The sequence below is a fragment of the Belonocnema kinseyi genome, chromosome 2 (assembly GCF_010883055.1).
Source record: "Belonocnema kinseyi isolate 2016_QV_RU_SX_M_011 chromosome 2, B_treatae_v1, whole genome shotgun sequence".
NCBI lineage: Eukaryota > Metazoa > Arthropoda > Insecta > Hymenoptera > Cynipidae > Belonocnema > Belonocnema kinseyi.
In genome coordinates, this window is record NC_046658.1 from 103,749,118 (window position 1) to 103,769,554 (window position 20,437).

The 20,437-nt window shown below is 38.2% G+C and overlaps 1 protein-coding gene across 3 annotated transcripts in view; it reads left to right on the top strand.

Moving 5' to 3' along the window:
- The window catches only part of LOC117166853 (probable JmjC domain-containing histone demethylation protein 2C), a 345,468-nt gene that overhangs the window by 255,257 nt on the left and 69,774 nt on the right, over positions 1-20,437 (top strand). For all 3 annotated transcript variants that reach the window (XM_033351211.1, XM_033351213.1, XM_033351212.1), the window contains exon 8: positions 8,949-10,788. In XM_033351211.1, coding sequence (XP_033207102.1) covers positions 8,949-10,788 — 1,840 coding nt within the window. The remainder of the gene's footprint in view (positions 1-8,948; positions 10,789-20,437) is intronic.

Below are 20,437 nucleotides of genomic sequence, written 5' to 3' on the forward strand. Positions count from 1 at the left end.
TACTTTAATTTCAAGTTTGGACTATCATGTACAAACCTGTTAAGTAGGTACTTCCTATACGAGTTAGAGTGTATTTAGCCCGCAGTTAATTCAGCAGACTTACAGCCCGAAAATTAAAAAAATGTATTTCATTAAGGAATTCTTCGCGCTACTTTAGTAAAAGAGTAACAGCGCTTAACTTTAAAATGTATGAGTTTATGCTTCACTTGATTTAGTCAGGTGTTACTGAACTGATTAGTGAATAAGTCCGAAATCACTGATTTAATCAGTGAAATGTCTAACTACTATTTAAATCAGTGAATTTTTCACTGATTCATATTTAGAGAGTACATGTGGAGCGGCAGCGAATGCGCATGTGCGAGGTAAAATTATGATCATAATCTTACGCGGCACATGCGCATTCGTTGTCGCCTGTGCACGATTGTGGCCGCGTCAACGTAACCTTAAATGTCAGGTGTGATACACCTATAAATCATACCTTTGTTATACAAAATATCGTGTGCACAATATACTGATATTAAAAAAATCAACATTCATTACTTTCACCTGAAATGTAAAAAATATAGCAGATACCTCGCAATAAAATGCAATATCGTGTAATCGGGTTTGTCTATGATTTATCTGGGCCGACGAATACCAGTAAATAATATGTTTAGCAGGTGGCACAATGCACTAGTGAATGTCACAACCAAGTGCCTTTCTTATTCCTCTGGTACAATTCAATTATACATATACAATGAGAATAAGTTATGCTGTGTATATTTTCAAGTAAAATTATCGGCTCGACTATTGGACACCAACTTGGCGCCACGCTTTAAAGTTAGAAATAGTTTGCATGGTCGAGAAAAATTGTCCCAATTATCATTCTTCTGGCACTCATGCCTCAGAACACCTCTGGACATCTGGATGTGCGGGAAAGGAATATATAAAAGTGATATGCTCTATGTTCTGAACGTTCAAATGAACGAAATTTGTACTGATGGCTTTTTAGACTAGAAGCAGCGCTGAAATATTGATTCAATTTATATTACAAATAACAGAATACAAAATAAACTTCGAAGGCATTATTTTAATTGTAGTTGGAACAATATTTTTGGATAAAATAAAACTAGGCAGAAATGTTGCGTACATTTGAACGTTCTGAACCTCAGGTGGATATAAAAGTGGAAAGTCGGATGCACGGTGTCACCTCTAAATTATTCAGTTTCATCAGTTTAAACTGAATAAGAACCGGAAGTAAAAATAAATAAATATATATTTCAAACTTTCTTCGTTGTAAAAGGATCATTTCGGGAGATTCAACCAGGTATACATTTCATGAACACGCAGCATATGTGTATTTTTCATTTGTCATCCATTTACGTACACCGCATAATCGTAAAATGTAAATAAAATTCAAGTGCGGCCATGACCCAGTTCGATTTAGATCGGCAAAACTCGTCGACCCTGAAGAGTGATTTTAATCCTGTCGTTAAATCCAGAGGCAACGACCTCATGTGCAATTCGCATTCAACGCACAAGCAAGAGCTGGCGTTCAGTTCAATTTTGTTTTGCCGACAAGGAGTCACTCTGTTTTCCTTGGCTCGTATAACATTTGCTTCTCCGATATATAGATATAGATATACTGATCGGTGTACTTGTACGTGTATGTTGTGTAAATTCGTTTCCTCTCTTCTGGCGTCTATATTATTTATTGTATGTCACGAGACGGTCTGAATTGCAACGATTGAATGGTCAGTGACCGGATGTGACGTGCCTTCAAGCCAAGATGGCTGCCACGATAATTACTCGCGTGTTTACGACCTATAAAGTCGAGCACCCCGGTTTCGCACACACTTGCACTATGTCTGTGTATGTGCGTACCGTACGACATACCTATGTAGTTCTTGTCACGGGCTTAACTATCGCGGTACACGCGATATATATCACAGAGGTTACCACATTAAAGTATCTCAACTCGACATTTTCTCTCATCGGGAACGATGGGGAAAGAAATAGTTTCCTATTCATCATTTGTGACTGTGACCCTTACACCATCAAGGTTAGAGTAACTTATTTTTGATACATATTCAAATAACGATTCAAGAATTTAGTTTAAAGAGACAGCTTTCTTATTCGTGAAATAGACTTTAATAAAAATATACTTCGAGAGTTAGAAGCCAGATCGATTGTTAGCCAGACACTTAAATGAATGCTTCATTACCCTTTAGAAACCTGTGACAAGAGTTATTCGTAAGAAACTATTTTACTGTGACTTAATAAATTGAATGAAAAATTGAAGTGACCGTAATAAATATGTTTGTGTTTGTGGAAGAACAGGATAAAAAAAGCATAATGTGTTTGATCAATGGTATGACTTGCGACAAATGAATGTCAGGACCTGTACGTACAAGAGTTATATAAATCATGGACCACAGTATCGTGTATGCAATCGTCTAATAGTACCGCCTGCCGCGATAGCTGGAAAGGTTACGACCGTTCGATCGATCGAAGCTTCGTTGACGACCTGAACAAAAGAAAAATTTCTATATATAAATATTAAATTTGGTTAATACCTATATTAGTTGATGTTAGTGAGTCTCGACCAGGTAAAAATTCAAATAATTGATCTTAAATTGTCGGTATGTATACTAGTCCAAAAAATCTCTTTATTAATAGACGTTTCGCCCTTTGACGGAGGTTTATTTACTGTGTTTAGGCTATGTACATAGTTGTATTTCACTGAAGAGACCCTCTGTCGAAGGGCGAAACGTCTATTAATAAAGAGTTTAATGCCTATACTTCACAGAAAAAAATGAAGGATAAAGTTTAAATCTATTCCAGTTGAAAAATTGCTGCCACAATAAGTAAACTTGTCGCTTAAACTTAGCCAGAATCGAAGACAGTTTTGATGTCTTATTTAAGCGTTTTTGTTGATTAAAATTTCAACTGTAACAGAATGCACTCTTTTAAATTCACTGAGAGAAAACCAGAAAATGACCGGAAATTAAAAATCTTACTTTGGGTGTAGAGATCCTGAAACGTATGGCTCAATTAACTTGTTTGTTGTATCAATTTTTAAGTTGAATGTACACCACGAAAAGTTTATTTATTTTTCAAAAAATGAACACAATGCTAATAACTGCCTTGACATCATCGTCAGAAAAGTTTGAAGCATATTACAAGTATTTATATTTGTTTTTGATTGAATCTCAGCAAATAAACATTTGTCATGATGTTACGAAACAAGTTGCCAGACGACTCGTAACGACTGGTAATGAAGACTGTCGACTCTCCATCATTCATTATTGAAAACACCGAATCGACTATCAGTGAAAATATCACGCGGGACCTTCCAGGCTTCCACAGATCGCAGCGTATGCTTCTTGTGTAACTGGAACGCCTTGATCAATGTCCTGTGTTTGTAATCGTGATACGTGACATGCAAAAGATAATCTTAGTTGCCTGAAGCTCCGGAGCGAAGGTCATTGGATAATACACGCATTATCTCGATTGAGCATTCTTTACATGCAGAGGCATTAGCAACAAATTAACGTAAATGTAGCTATTTTTAGGTAAATCTTATTTATTCCCGATCGCAGTAAATTGCGTCATCGTATTTTAGATAATTAAAATGATTCCTCGGAATATACTGCGGTGAATCATGTGACGATACTGTTTATCTTTCATTATCTTTGTCACGAAGATAAGAGTGCTGGTCATATAAAAAACGTGCACCTAGGTAAAATGGCGCAAAAGTGGAATATTGTGAATCAAGAAAAAAAGATGATCTCTTTTTTAATATTGTTGCAAATGCGGAAGGCGGGCGCAAATAGTGATGGAGTGATGCGGCAGCTTGTTGATGGATTGATTATATTCATTTCATGTACTAAAATGAATTATTCATTACAATTATACAGTAATCAAAACATTAACGGTAATAAACATTCGCAGTCTTTTCTTTGTTTGCTTTTCGAATTCTGGTATTGTAGCTATGCGAAGTTCATAATTCAGTGCAGAAATTTTATACTAGTTTTTAAAAATTGGAAACGAATAAGGGAGGCTAGGGAATTTGATTTATGTGGCGTGAAGGAAATATTCGATATCGATTGGATTTTGTGAAAGAAGAGAATGACGTAAATCAGGGTGTGCTCCATATGCGTATATCAATGTTCCTGGGTCGAATAGGTTTTTTCTTTTCTTCTGTGATTACCTCAATCGCATATAAGTATGCGGAATGGCAACCGCATCGCGGTGGCCGGTCTGGACCCTGGGGGTACAGCTGTGAGTCGCTATTGTATTTTTACTAAGGTGGAATGGGAATCTCTTGGCAAACTCAAGGCCTTGTCGGCCTCGTTGGTTCTCTTTTTCTTCTTCTACCTCCTGCAAAAGTTCATAAGAATTCCAGACGAGGACTAGAGTTCGTAAAGTGGTTTGGATCTGTAAGAGTTTAAGGATACAGCACGTCATCTGTGTGTGCACAACTCTTTGTACATTATGTAGCGTCCTTCTCTTTAACCCAGAGCAGACTCATTTTTTCTTTTTTGCAAAGGACGTCTAAAACATCAATGTTGTTTTTAAATTTGCTTGATTTAAAACTTGTTTCTTTTAAAATATTAACTTGTTACTGTATACAACAAAGACAGAAATATGTATGCCAATATTTTTTATTTGAAACTGGACCGATTATACAGGCGACAATGTCCACTTTTCGTATTCCGAGTTACACACGATGGGAATGGAACGCTTTTGGCATGGAGCCAGAGAGTCTGGGAAGGTCTGGAATTGTGCCAACTTGGATCTTTATCTCAGTCCTTTCGTTTCACACTCACTAATTTATTATATCGTTCACCGTTTTATACATCCACTGAGTTCTTGCTCCCTCGTTGCGTCAACCTCGCCAGTTTCAACTGAATAAAGTTTATCAACAAATTCCTCGATCGAAGAGGAAAACGAAAGATAGCTAGCATCTTTTTTTTACTATAGTATGCAATAAAAGTGGGGTAAAAGATATACTCAGAAATCGTCATAAATACTCGTAATCAGAAATAGTTGGCCAAACTTTACATACTTGTTTCGAAAGATAACAACAGATCAATTTATGGGTGATCAAAATGAAATGCAGTGATCAAAATGAAATGCAGTATTCAATATTAAAGATAATAAAATTATTTTTGAGAATTATTCCATTTTTCAAAGTGAATTCTACAGTATTAGATTTAAAGGGCATTCGACTTTTTTCGTGAATAATGTCGTAAAAATGTCAGTTTCTCCACTTTATATGCGGGTTGGTGAGGGTCAGGGTATCATTGATATACAGAACTGGATTGGGATATTGAAGTACATATATTCGCATGAGGGACGATTATAGGTTTGAGCAAGAGAAAAACATGATTATCCTTTTGGTTTCAATTTAGAAAGTTATCATTTTATTAATATTCAAACGTATGTTTGACTTTCAATTGTCATAATCTCTTAAGTAACTGTAGCAGATAGTCGACTATACTGAAAGCATATTTAATTTCATTAATATTCTTATTTGTCCAAATTTGGTTCGAATCTCTGTCCACATAGCCCATCAATCTTGAAAGCATGACAGGTCCCGATAAGCGCATAGCGAATTTTCAATTTGTTGTTCTATTATTAATAATCCTATGGCATTGTATCATTTATCGCGTAAACATAAGATAACGAATATCTTGTTGAGTATCTATCACGTTGTTCAATTGTGAAAATATATGATCATGCAGTTGGGTATGTGACCAAGAAATTATTAGATTAGTCTTTATTAGAAACATATTACGTGTTTGAATTGGCATTTTGTAAGTCACTAAATCACAACAATACAACATTTTATTGAATACAAGTTCACTCAATTAGATTCACTGAAATTTGTCTCTAAGATTGAAATACTATTTTTGTCCGGACAAATGACAAAGGAAAGTTTTGATGGTATGAAGGTAACAGTATTGACGAACCTTTCTTTTGTATAAAGGTTTCCTTGGATATCCGCGTCGATCTGGAATTCCTACCTGCGTAGGCCGGTGTATTTCTGAACCGTCGGAAATAACAATACATCAGCATGAACCCGGCGCCAACACTACTAGTGCTTGCATTAAGGCTGTAATGTATGTCACAGAATAGAATAGCGTACACTATACAGCCATACAAGGAAGGGTGGTTGACATGAGGGTGGTGGGATAGCAGGGGGGAATGCACGGAGTCGGAAGATACGAGGGGGAGAATTAGACAAAGGGTTTAAATGTCATTGGGAGCACGCCAGCCGGGTTTCCCTCGACGACCCTTCAGAATATAATGCGTATGTACTAAGCTCGGTCAGTCCCAGTTGATACGTATTGACTCGGTAAATCAAATAATGAATTTACAAAGAATACGTCAATTTAATTAACAGTTTTGTATTTTAATATTTCCTGCCTTGATTGCTGTTAATCTATCATTCCCAGGCACCATCTACTGAACTTAAAAACAGAAAATGCAAACGCACATTTTCAATTTGATTATTAACTGTATAACGGGATAAATTGAAGCGCCCCAGACATTTACTTTAGACTTGATATGAGTTTCGGATAGTGAGTGACGAGGGCACGTGAAGGGGTTAAAGGACACTTTACACGGAAACCATGGCATGAGACTGTTCGTGTTCTGAGTAAAAATGACCGTGGAGGGTAGAAAGAAGTTTTGCTCCTTTATCACCTTCCGCTGTATTTTCCTCGAAATCGGAACGAACGTGACTTCGTTTGCTGAGTCACTCTAGCATAGTTTGCATTATTTGTTCCACACTGGCTGTAGCAAAGTAAGAATTTCGCAGTTGTCGCAGGCAGATAAATGTCCCGATTTTTCAATCGCAAATAACACCGATTTGATCACGATTTATTTACAGGCTCGAGTATAAACATATAAGTGACATCAGAGCGCGCATTGTCTGTTTGCTTTTTATTTAAATATCGACAGCATTTGGGCTTATTCAGTCTCGTGTCACACAAGTTCTTATGTGTGAAGTTGATGGAATTGATAAGTTGGAAAAGATGATAAAGCGAATAAACGTTAAATTAGATTCTTATTGGAATCGAAATTTATTCAGATGGAATGCTGGAAACCCTATATTTTTCCTCGACACATTTCCGGAATCCCCTGACAGCCAGTCGCGTAATCCGGCATTCGATATTCGACGCAACGGTGGCCATGGAAAATCCTCTTAAGCTCAGTTGCTCTTTAGCACATTCCGCTTTGTGTAAATTCGTCAAGGATATCATCTAGTTTTCAGTATATAATGTATATAAAATAATTCTATTTTACTATCATCAATTCGATGTTTAAAGTGAACGGATAAAACAGAGTTTAATATGCGAGTTATTCACTCAATTCTGACCAAATAATTAGTAACAAAGTCACTGGAGATGTAGTTTACATTTAGTTCAACAAGTGACTCTTGATTTTCAATTACTTTGCTGATTACATGCGTAACGTAACGGTTCGAAGAATGATTTAAAATCAACCGACCAGCACGGTAAACCGCAAACTCATTAAACAGCTAGGATCTTTATGGATGCAAAAATTTACCGCATTGGCGATTATTTAGAGAATAGACTCTTGACAGCTTAAGTTGGTAGAAGATTATACTCCTAAATACTACTACAAACACTTGCGTTGTTAAATTTCTTTTATTCAATCAACTATTTCCCACTAGATATTGAAATAACTAAACCAATACCTCATCAGACTTGTCATCAATCTTTATGTGCTACTACCGCCAGGTGATAGTAGAGCAACTTTGAATTTTGTAGGTGAGTTGGGACCCAGGCTTTGTAGTTACTGTACTGTCAGATACAGGCACATACACTAGTAAACACGCGTTTGAGATCGGGACGTGAGGAGACGCACCCCGCATATGCAACGGTGCTGGTCATTGGAGTGGCACCGATAGCAGGCTTTGCCCCTCTGGGTAATAACAGTAAATTCTGAGCAATAAATCCCTCTTCTCTCTCGCTCTTCTCCTCTCTTCCTCTGCATCTAACTCGATCTCACTCAGCCGCCCTCCCGCTATATGCTTGTTCAGCCTCCATGTAATGTAAATTGTTCCCATGCTCTGGACATGTTGCACGTACTGAGTTAGCCACATACTCGAATGCAGATCCCACTAGATACTCTTAAACCACTTGACGAGGATCTGAAAATGATTCCGAAATTAGCCTTGTTCTGTTAGTTAGACGAAAAAAATGTTTTATTGATAAAAAATCGGATTATACATCAGATAAGAAAGAAAAGATTCAGAAGTAAATGGATGTTCAATTTGTTTTCAGGTAGGAGAGGTAAAGGGGACTTGATATATCATTATAATTGAAAAGGAAATATATCTGGTGGAACCAAAATACTGTTGAAAATCAACGATTAAATCTACAAATGAACTATTAAATGGGCGTACATTTTAATTTGATCGAGTTTCAAGTATCACTTGTGTGAGAACATTTGAAATATCCACTAAGAATGGAATTGCTCAGTTGCCCTCCTATATTTGCCGTCGCTTTGACTAGGGTCAAGGGGAGGTGAAGCAGGAATGAACGGGTTGTAATTCACTAGTTAGTTATGGGTATCAAAGAGATTAAACTAAGTTTCTAATACGTTTTAATAGCAGTTTCATGCCTGCCAGCTCAGAAATTGATTGGTGGTGATAACTTTGCAATCTTTTATTCCCCAATTGCTATTTCACACGATAATTGATTTTTCTCATTAAATAGCAGAGAAATTCGAAAATAATAAAAATGTTTTATCAGATATTAACCCATGTTTGATAAGATTTCCAGGTTTTTATCTCAATATCAAGTTTAATTATGACAGATAGAGAGTTCGAGTAAAGCGTAATTAAAGTACCGTATACGGATGATTAGACAAGACTTATCGCTCTAGTTTGCCATGATATGTTACTCAGGTTCTTGCTTTCTTTGTTTCAGATAAGAGCAGTACTCGCAGTAACCGCAGGAGACGAATCAGCGAAAGTGTTAGTCGAGAAAAGGGCGAAAGAACACAAGAGGAATCGGAACAAGTTCTGTCAGTGGGACACGAGGATCGTGAAAATAAGGGACCTTCTGCTGGAAGACCTGGTAACCGAACGCTGAGAACAGTTTTGGAAGAAGCAAACCCTGTACCGTCTAGCTTATCAAAATTACGGCGTCGCGGAACTACAGTAAAGAGTCCTGTGGAAAGCCTTTCACAAAGGCCAGTGCGGAAAAAACCTCGACCAGTTCGAAATCTCAAGCTCGCTGGGGAATACGAATCGGAGGAGCAGCTGTTTGTCAAGGGCGATAAGAAGAATCGTCTCGAATGTAGGTCCGAGGTTAAAGGTGATACAGGGAAGGCGGATCGAGAGGAAGAAGAAGAATGCTGTGATCCTTTGATAAAAAGGCTCAAGGCAAATCCCACTACTCGTAAGACCAGATCAGAGAGGAAGGAGTCGGAACGGGAGATTCGAGATAACGTCGACGAGGAAGAAGACCATTCACAAGAGTTTAAGAAGGGAGTCGAGGACAAACCGGAAGAGGAAAGCGAATCCAGGGAGCGAGATCGTGAGCCCGAACCTCCACCTTCGAGTAGAGTAGACACAGGGGGTGATAAGAATTTGACGGTAAAAACTGAAGCGGACAGCAAACTATCAGCGGACGATTTTGATGAACGTTTGGTGAATGGATCGGTCGCGGATGACGTCACAACTGACGCGGAGAAACGCCTCGGGAGTGCATCAACTTTAAACAGTACAAAGATATCAAAGAAAGAAGAGAAGAGAAAAGAGGACGAGGAAGAAGAGGAGAAATCCCGAGAATCTAGTGCTCCCGGAAGGCCAGATCCGACCGCGGACGTGACAGAAGATAGCGGCCAGGGTAGCAGTGCCAGTGGTGCCAGAGCGGCAAGCGTTGAATCCGTCGAGTTGCTCGAGTCCAGTAGTCAGGACTCAGGCTCCGTGCTGGAGAGGTTGAGTCCTTTGACCGGCGGCCGTGGGCGGCAAAGCCTGCTCCTGGAGGAGCAGGAACGCAATCGTCACAACGAAAGCCCAGTTATCCTAGCCGAGAGATTGAACAAACCTCCACCGTCCATCTCGGGACACCATCTGCAGTACCAGCATCACTCTCTTCACCACCAACAACAGCTTCATCACCAGCATCGTTACTCAGCCGGCAGTCCTGTGATCCATCAGCAACATCTCCAGATTCCCGGCAGTCCTCATCACCATCATTTGACCTCGGCCAGCCTCCTCGAGGTGCAACAGCAGTCTCTACCATCGCGGGGCGGCGATGAGGCCGGCCTCATGGAGGTGGAGGCCGGGGCCGGAGTTGGTATACCAGGCGGAGGCGTCCTCAGTGGCGTCCCTGCCGCTGGAACATTGCGTGCTGCCACCTACGGGGACAGCGGCTCCGACAGCGGGGTAAGCTCGCTCAGGAGCGCCGGTTCCGGGGACGAGAGAAGCGGTAGTCGAAGTTCTGCCCTGAGCGCGGAGGAAACGGCGCCAGCCGCTACACCGGCACGGGTTTGGCACGTTCAAAGCGTCCAACATACTTCTCTACTGATGGCCCATCCCCAAGGCCCACCAAACCCCGCGGCCAGCTCCACGTCCTCCACGGTACCGCCGGTCGGTTACCAGAGTTCCGGTCCTCCGGGTCATCATCATCCAGTTGTCGCGTCCGAGATGCTGTGGAGACCGCCCAGATATGCACCACCTCTACCCCATGCCCTATTGGCTCCAACGCAGCCCAGTCCTGATGAACTCCTGGAAAGGGATCGACACGAGAGGATGCTTCGGTAAGTTTAATTAAAACGCCTTTTTGCACTCTACAGCCTACAGTCTTTACACCAACCGGTATCTGCTATTTTTTTAACGGTTGTGAAACTCGCGCGAGTTGTTCATTCCGCGAAAACGTGCACTCCATTCTTTGCGATTCGTAGAATGCTCGGTAATAATCAGTTAAACAGAGCCGCAATTAGTGAATTAAAAACAAAGAACGAAGACATAAACTCGAAAGTAAGCCTTTCCGGTTTATGAAAGGAGTCTAAATATATTGATTAGACTCATTAGAGAAAGGTACCGACATCTAATACCAGTTATTGCGTTCAAGTAATTTAGGAATTAGGAATCAGTGCTCACTTCGTAAATATTGTAATTGAATATCATCGCGAATTGAACACTCAGTGTGAAGTTATTTTCCATTCGCGTTCAGTATATCAAAGTTCAAGCCTTTAGCCAAATTGACAATCAATAACATTGATTATCGTTTCAGTTTAAATTATATATAATCATGAATTACAATAGAAATATGAAACGTATACTGTCATATTGTCAAGTGCTTTTAAGGAATCGTCATTTTTATATCAATAATTGGTCGAGTTGAATGGGATCAGCTTTACTGTATCGCTTGATCTACGAGCCTGCCAGTGAAAATCTCGTGTAGAACTAACATTCTTCTTCATACCTCGACGATATTAGCATCGCAAATAAGTTCTGAAGTTTCTCCTGAACGAGTGCATGTGGTATCTCGATGCAATGACCGTTGGAGCAACTGCATTTGGCATTGCTATCTCGGTGCTTTGAGGCTACCTGGCCTTCAAGGTATAAATTCGCATTCGCTGTTCTAGCATAAGAAGACAGAAGTGGGAAATGGCTGGGTATCTGTATGCCAGAGAAGGCGTTCAGGAGTGAATGGATGTGTTTCCGGGCGCCAGCTGCGAGTGAGTCCTAACTTCCGTCCGATTACTGCTCGCGATATACGTGGCTTGCCTAAGCAATCAAACTACTATTACGGGTCGCTGCCACCGGCGTTGACTGGAATGAAGCAAGGACCCAAAACCACTGTTTTAGGCTATAAATAACTCAACCACTGTTTTCGAAACACTTAACATGTGCTTAACCTTTTCGAGCCGATGAGCTGTGAGGTCCAGATTCGTCTTGCCGAGAATGAAAGCCAGTCTGTAGAGTCACCTCTGTGTCTGAAACTCTGGTTCTGATTTACCAACAGTGACTTGTGAGTCATTTAACGATCATTTCGAGGAAAAAGCTGTTAGAAATAAATATCTCGTGTCAGCCGTTGGTTGTGTATTATTTGGCTCCGCCTTGCAAAATTTTACGGCCAGACTGGGCTGTTTGAACGCCTGGAGACACGTGTACTTTAATCTCTTTGATATTCGCGTTCTGCAATTCGCATTACATCAAAAGTAGAGACACATAGTTGGCCACCGAAACAGCTTGTATTGATTTAAACAGCGGTAGAATATGGGCGCTCTTTAAATTTTCTCTTGACCTTAATGTGCACAAGATCGAATGAATGTTAAATATTTGTCAGGCAATGGGAAAATAGAAGGTTTCTTTTGAGCATAAATAAGACTTTGAAAGAATATAATTCTCTTATCTTTAGGTAGATGTTTTGTTCAATTATATATATTTTTTCACTATTTGAAGACAAATAATTAAAATGTCAACGTATAGCTGACCCTCGCGAGCTTCCAGACACATCGGGTGAGTGGTCGGATAAGGGTATAATATCAATTCTGGGCAAAATGTACAGTTGAAATACGAGTTGAAATATTAAGCACACTGAAGGGCGAATCTACGGCTTAGTCTAGCTTCAACGATAATGGCCCCCTGCATTTCATTTGCACGTAACCGGCTCAGCAGAGCTCAAGCTGTTTATTTATTCTTCTCTCGCTTGAAAAGCATCTTGTGAATTTGCAAATATGCACGGGAGTAGGTTCCGTGTTGCTTCGTTCTTCACAGAAATAACATGTTAAAATGACTATGCAGTTAGTTGTTAGTGCAAGCAAAAGAAGCTTTAACATAGGTGGAATGAACCAGAAGTTAATTGTCTTACACATTATTATCTTATTCGAATTAAAATCTACATAAATATCACACAGTTCCTCGTTTAATTTAAATGCAATATCATGTTTTATGATAGAGCAAAATTTAAATTGTCACTTTCAACTGACGATGGCCCCAGGCTTCGAAACATTGCGATAAACGCCTCGACTCGGGTTATCGTTCCTGGAGGTCGTAACTTGTTACAGTCTCCCAAGTAATAAAGTAACCTAGTGCTCTTAAAAGCTCGCTTAAAACGCGGAATGATGTTAATAGTTTGCAGAATCGTAATCGAAATGGCAGCTATTAACGAATGGACGACTATTTGAAACAGCTGTCCCTCGCTGAAACTCCAGGGTGCCACTTTCCAGGCAAGATAAAACACGCCAGACGGCCGCAGGCGAGCTATCAGCTAACATGTGTTCGGGATGCCCCTTCAAGGTCAAACCCTTTCTGCAAATTCCATAATCTCTACGATGAGGTGAATTTCCGCGGGGAAAAAACAACGGAATTTGCAGTAACTTCTCTAATGACTACTATGGTCGCACGAAAGCTTCTTCCAGACAGCTCTTGGCTTCTCCACTGATTGAACCCTATGCGCTCACCGTTCGGTATCTTTAATTTCCCCCCTGTGTTTCTTACTTCCGAAGGCAACGCTCACACGAAGCCGATAGCCGCTTTGCTGCTGTGAGAAACCAGTTCGATTCTTCGAGATCGTGAGATCGACGAGGTGGATCATCAGTCCCAAGGGACACGAAGAACCGGATTACTGGGCAACTCCCTGCAATTGGGCCGTGGTTGTTGTTGTTTTTTTTTTTTTTTTTTTTTTTAATAGACGTCACGCGAGCTCCTCGTTATGTCTCGCGGTGGTTTCTTACCGCGAAAAGTTAAGTCATAAATGTCCACTCGCCTCGTTTCCCGGTCTCACAAAAATACGGAGAATGCCATCGAATGAGTGAACTACTTCCGAGTAGAATTTCAGTAAATAGATCTTTCGACGTTGGGGTCAAGGTTGTGAGAAAAACTTTGATCGGCGCGTGTTTTCCGACCTTGTTATTTTCCTGCGACCTCATTCCCCTTTGCCACAGTTTAACAATCAATGATTGTAGACAAATATTTTCAAAAGAATTACTTAGTTGGCGTTTTCTCGTAAATATTTGTCATTCAATACAAGTAAGGTGTCCCGCGTTAGATTTGCTTCAGTCGCCTTTGATTTGCACGCGTCTAATTTCTTGCCAGTAATTACCATTCGATACGGCCATATCTCCATTTGTTATTTCACTTTTTGCCCAGAATGCGATCTCCAAGAGCCGCACTGTTATTCTGCTCCAAATATGTACCCATTACCTACCAATTGAGTCGATTCACGACTTTTAACGGCTGTGATTTAGCAATTATGCAAGTCCAAACCTCTGTGCTGCATCGAGGTAATCGGTTGCGTCGGTATGGTGGAAAAGAAACTGGCATTTGGGCACAAGGTCGGACCGCTTCTTTTCCTCTGTCCTCGGTTAGTCTTCGTCACAGGCGGCTTGCGAACCGGTACGACCAGCGCGAAACTAGCAGAACGTGAAAAAAATGAGAAAAAAACAGGGGTACGAACGACTGGCAGGAAGCTGTAAAAATACTCACATCGGCTCCTTTCGGAGAAGAACCGGGCCTCGGGAATTTCATTAGTTTCGCGGAACGCAAAGATTTCTTCTGACTTACTCCTGTGTGTGCTGCCTGACAAAAAAGTTCCCCTGTCGCATAAAACAGAATTAGAATACTATTTCATTAGAGCCAACCATCATATGGTGCTAATTGTAAGCGTTTTTTTTACACAAATGAAGTAATTTCATTTAGTATCCGCATCTGCCACATAGTCATTATTTTCTAAATAAGCTTACTCATCAAAGTTGCTGACAATATTTACTTGATGTTATTGGGCTTTGAATCTACCCCTTTTCAAAGTTAAAGATCAGTTGCCATACTTGAATATGCGCAGTAGGAGATTGAAGGGACCACCCACATTCTACAATGAATACAATTCATGTTTTTATTTTATTCATTCTCTTTTTGGAGTTAATTAAACAACCCAGACGCCGAGACATTTTCTGACACTCGACGTAATGATAATAACCAATGAAAAACAGACATACCATCAATTGGTTCTAAACCCTCTAATAAAAAAGTATATGTCCTCAGAACGGCCACTTTAATCCCATAAAAACCTCGACCCTTCGGTAGTAGGCTTTCGATTAAATGTTGCCCTAAACAAACTTGAACGACCGTCTCAAGAGATGTGGGTGTAAATATTTCTTTGGAAGTTTTTCGTTTCTAGTTGGAATCTCGATAGTTGGTTTAGAGTGTTTAGACTTTAGAGTCCTAAACATATATCCTACGGAATTTACACTGAGAAAACTATATCGCATGAATTACAATATTTATCGTAATTCCTGCGCTATATATCGTAATTATCGCATTATAATAGCGCAAAATCGTGATATCGTACATTGCAAGTTTTTACATTATATACCGCATAATTGTACAATCTATAACATAAAAATTTATGTTTATTAAGCTATCACATTGTATTGCTTCTTTTGTGATTTCGCGAGGGTTCGAGTAGTGAATAAGCGATCACAGAAAAAATTAAAGATAAGCTTTACATCGATTCCATGTAAAAAGATTCACCGAAACAAAAATTAACCTTGCCAGATGAACTTTACATGAATCGAAGATAATTTCCGATTTTTAAACTTGCCTGGATCATCTTTCATCTTATAATCGCTTCATTTTTATTCGAGGTGTAGCATCGTTTAACTTTTAACTTAATTAAATTTGAGAGAAAATGAAGTTTCCCATCTGTCAGTTACATTTTTCGCTTTTGCTAAATGGTATTAAATAAGTTCTAATTCGTCTACAATAATGGGATTTATTTCGGAGGAGATATATCAGTAAGTAAATTTTTGTGTGTGTTTTCTGTTGTTGATTCTACATGTTTTACCGAAATTTGCTCACTTCAGCGCGACGCGGTCGACGAGTTCAAAATTATTTTCCTAACCTCAGTGAAAGTTTCGCCGAAATATGTTTATTCATTACCCGTTGCCGGTCTTATCTGTAGTAAATTTATACTTTTTTCTGTGATTGTTTTAAATCTGGTGTCCCGATTTATAGCTCGAATTCACTCATACTCTGCCTTTTTCCCATTGTTGCTAAGGACGCTGTAGCAGACTACAGCAACAAAATTTAACTTCATTTTTTTCTGTGATATTAGTGCATTATAATATTGTACAAAGCTCCAGGACCAGATTGTACGTTGTCATATTGCGCTCTCTTGCAATATAGGAATTTTGCGATATCATTGTGCGATATCTTTTTCTCCGTATACTCGTGTAGAGTTTAGACTATATTGCTATTGAAAAACAATAAGCGATTTCAATAGGAAAACCTTCATAGAATTTGAAATTAATTCTCGGCAATTAATTCTTTTAATAATGTAGTAACTGAATCTGAAAACAATTATGTACTATTAAGAATATGGCGTACGAGAGGATATCATAAAACACGTATCCTGTTTTCTTTCCTTTCAGTTAAACATTTAGCTATCTTTACATTACTATTTGATACCGTTAAAAGTGTTTGGAATCGAGTGGGCGGGATACGGAAAAAAACTTATTTACGTGATGCTCACTTGTTTTATTTATATCGATACCTCTCTGTTGTCTATGTACATATACTTGAAAAAAGATTCACTTTTATTATGGGAATTTTATGTATGAGATTCTCTATATATATATTTTATTATTACATTTACTCGTATTGGAAATTGAATACGAGGATTAGGTGTCTAAAATGTTTCCAAGATTTCTGATAAAATTAAAATACATTATGTACTTTGACAATTCATGGCCAAAATTAGTAATATGTGATTTTCAAAATGTACACTTTTCTAAGAAGCTTAATATTTAATGAATTTTAAATTATGAATGTTAATAAATGTTGTACATATTACAGAAACAATTAAGTTAGCAAAGAAAATCATATTGCAGAGTGTTATATTTTCTATGTCTGAACTACTGAAAAGCTAGGCACTAATTAATCGCTCTAGAGAAAATACGTACCAATTATTATTCATATTTTAACGAAAAGAAGTAATAAAGTGTAACGAATCGTTGGTAAACATTTCCACTGAAGTACGTTAGTGGCTCACTTTTCACTTATTCAGATGTAGAGATAATGATTTTAATGTTGGATTCCTCGAGAAAAAAACAACTGAAAACTAGTCTTTCTTCTGCCTTTTTTCCTCAGTTCTTTTTTACAGATGCGCTATTAAAAGCTGTATACTTTGAAATCTGAATACTTAATTCAATGAAAATCGATTCGAAATTCCACCATTAATATTTTACGGTGTGTACTTTCTCGCTTTCTCCTAAAGAAAATTGTTGATCTAGGTTGAATAAATGCACATTTGCGTTTCTCTCTAACACAAACAAAGTTTTTCAACACTTCTTGATTTGATAATTTGTCAATTGTTGACCTCCTTTTCTGAATCGAAGCTCAATATATATGAAAAGTCAGATGCATGAGTGTAGATATTAGTAACCGTAAATGCTAGCGAGTAAAAGAATTAAAGGAAGTTGAAAAGAAGTCGCAGTGATAATTGCATAATGTCCGTAACTGATGAAGGTATAAAAGTACTACTCATTATCCAATTTCCTTTTTTTCTAGAAAGTTTATTTCAATGTCTCAGAACTTTACATTCTGTCCGTGTGTTCAATAAAAATAGTCTCATAAAGGACAAATCAAGATCCCAAAGTGACCGAACAACTTTCTTCAGCTGGTTTACTGTAAAATCTGCACCACCCAAGATCGCATGTTCATCCGTGAATTTTATACCCCTTGGATTTAAAAAATAAAAGCCATGAGGCGTTAAATTCAATTAGTCGATTATAAATTATGTTAAAACTGATGGTAAATATATCCTTCAATTGTTTTGCATTTTTTTAATTACATAATTATCTGATACACGGAAATAACAATTAATTAGACTTCTTTTTAGAGTTAGAATGTACTGGTTATCTTGATCTTCAAATTTCGAAAACCTTTCTCAGAATCATGAATAAATATGATATTCCGAGCTCCAGTCGGTATTAGTAATCCTCGGAACGAAATATGCTTCGAAAATATTTTTATTTGTGACTGCCCGAAATAATTTTAAATCCATTTAACAGCATAGTCTGTTTATTCGCCAATTAAACCCAATTTTCATGTATTTATTTATCGGGGAGTCAATCAAGAGGAGCTAATGGATATTTAACTGCAGCTTTCATGTCTATAATACTGACACAAATAAAAAGGTTAATAGTCCATAGTTTACTGGAAAAATAATAATACGAGTCTTTATTGGTATAATTTTTTTGGAATTTTCTTCAGTTTATTTAATCGAAAATGCGTTATTTTACTGCAATCATGTTGTGGATGGGACAAACATATTTGAAGAGTGGAAATTGCATGCAACACATCTATCTTTTTTTGATGGACCGTGCCAGGTGCGGGTCGTATACGTGGAATGTATCCGCTCATTATATTTATATACATGAGTGCCGTGGCAGTGCTAGTACATTAGTTTAAAAATAGCAACCGGCTACCGACCATCGAAGTCGCATATCAAAGTGTCTTTATTTTTTTTCTTGATGGCCGTTCAACTTCCCACATACTTTCAACTTTTCAGCATTGTATTTTTTCTTGGCTACACGATAATAATTGAACTCGTAAAACAACACAACTAAAATTACAAATCCTTTTTCTTTTATTCCAAATAACTTTCTGATTATGTCTATCTCCCTTTAAGTAAGTTTACAAGCCACGGAGAAGTGGGAGAGGAATAGGATAATAAATTATTGTCGACTATCGTCCAACGCGAAAGAGATGGTTGGAAAAACAAAAACGTGAAGACAGAAAAAGAATGGAAAATACCGTGCACCCTTTGCGGCGGCGAAGGTAGACGGGAAAGTTTGTTGCAAACTTTACACGATTCCGAAACGAAGCAGTAGAATTGCCCGCACGTGGTTTATGGACCGTTTCGTTTTACTTTCGTCGTAAAAATTCCTCTCGTGGCGATGCCCGAGGAAAAGAGATAACTTTGGACGTATACGTGTACCGTCATTAAAGTAGATGTGTAGCGTTACTCGCTTGATACGCGCTTCGAGGGACATTATTAATCTGTGCTGCAGTTGACGTAATTTGAACACTATGATATCATAATATGCCACGCTATACAAGAAGTTTTAGTCTTGAATTTATGTTCGGAGATTGTGATTCTATTATCCAAGAATTGCACACAATTTGCATAGGCTGATGCTTCTCCTGAGATCAATATTACTTATGAAGAATGTATGCATGATTTACCAACAAATCAGATGAATTGAAATATATAAATATAAATGAATCTCTAAAAGCAGTAAGATCAGATGATCTCAATTTCCCTAATCTTTAAGGATACACAAGTGATTAATGGATTCTGGCAATTCCCCTTCCTACGCAACTTTTCGTCCGTTAACTTGAGAAGAAACTTCAGAACTTTATCCTTGCGAGTTCTAAGTAATTTCAAGCACGAGCGACTTCTTCCTAGCTTTCTTATTCTGATCGTTAAATATCGAGAGAAGCAAAACCAATATCTTTTCTGATATACGAGTGCCCTGTTCAACACTCAAATTGCCAGAATTCATGAAATGCGTCACAAACCGACATTCCGTTGAGAAGAATGTCCTTCGCGATAAACTCACTTTAATACCAGTATGAGACCTTAATGCTTAATCAATACAGAAAGTTTCAGAGTTTCAAATTCCACACATGCTCCACTTTTAAATATTTCATTAATTGAATTTTACCTAATAAACGTACCAATGAATTGCTTCAGAAAAAATAGCCGACTATTTATAATCCTATGTGAATTAATTTCAAACATGTCAAGCCTTTTAAATGTTATTTTCTTGAGCTATTAATTTTTTATTGATGTACATTAGTTATTTTCAGAGTATAATTTATTTTGAACGTGTAGAGAAAACCGGTCTTGGAATTCGTGATACACTCATGACCTTTCGTAAATCAGACTCGATACGTTAATCGACACTAATTCACGTCATTAGCTAATTCCTCGGACATTGCTCAAACGACCGTACGACTTCCTTGACGATAAAAACTTATCCGAATCTCTCTTTATGCCTTTTTAAGAAGTTTAGTCAGCTACAACGAGGTTAGTGTAGCGCATAAAAAAAGGGCTGCATTAAAACGCTTCGTAATGTTTTTTAAAAAGCTTGCATCACAGCATTTCTGAAAATTTAAATTGATAGATGAAAGAATACATGATGAAATGTTATTGACTTAGAGAAGGCTGCAAAAACAAATTCTTTTACCTTATATTCTAAAAAACAAAGGAAACTAAATTTGTATACGATCGAACTTATAATAATTTCTAATTTCTTATAAGATATTAACGAAAGTAGAGCATGTCCATTGCAATTTAACCCTTAAACGGCCAAAACGCCACTACCGGTACACTGCTTTTCAACAGCCAATAACTAAGACTATTCGACACTAGAAAAAATTGAGACACATATA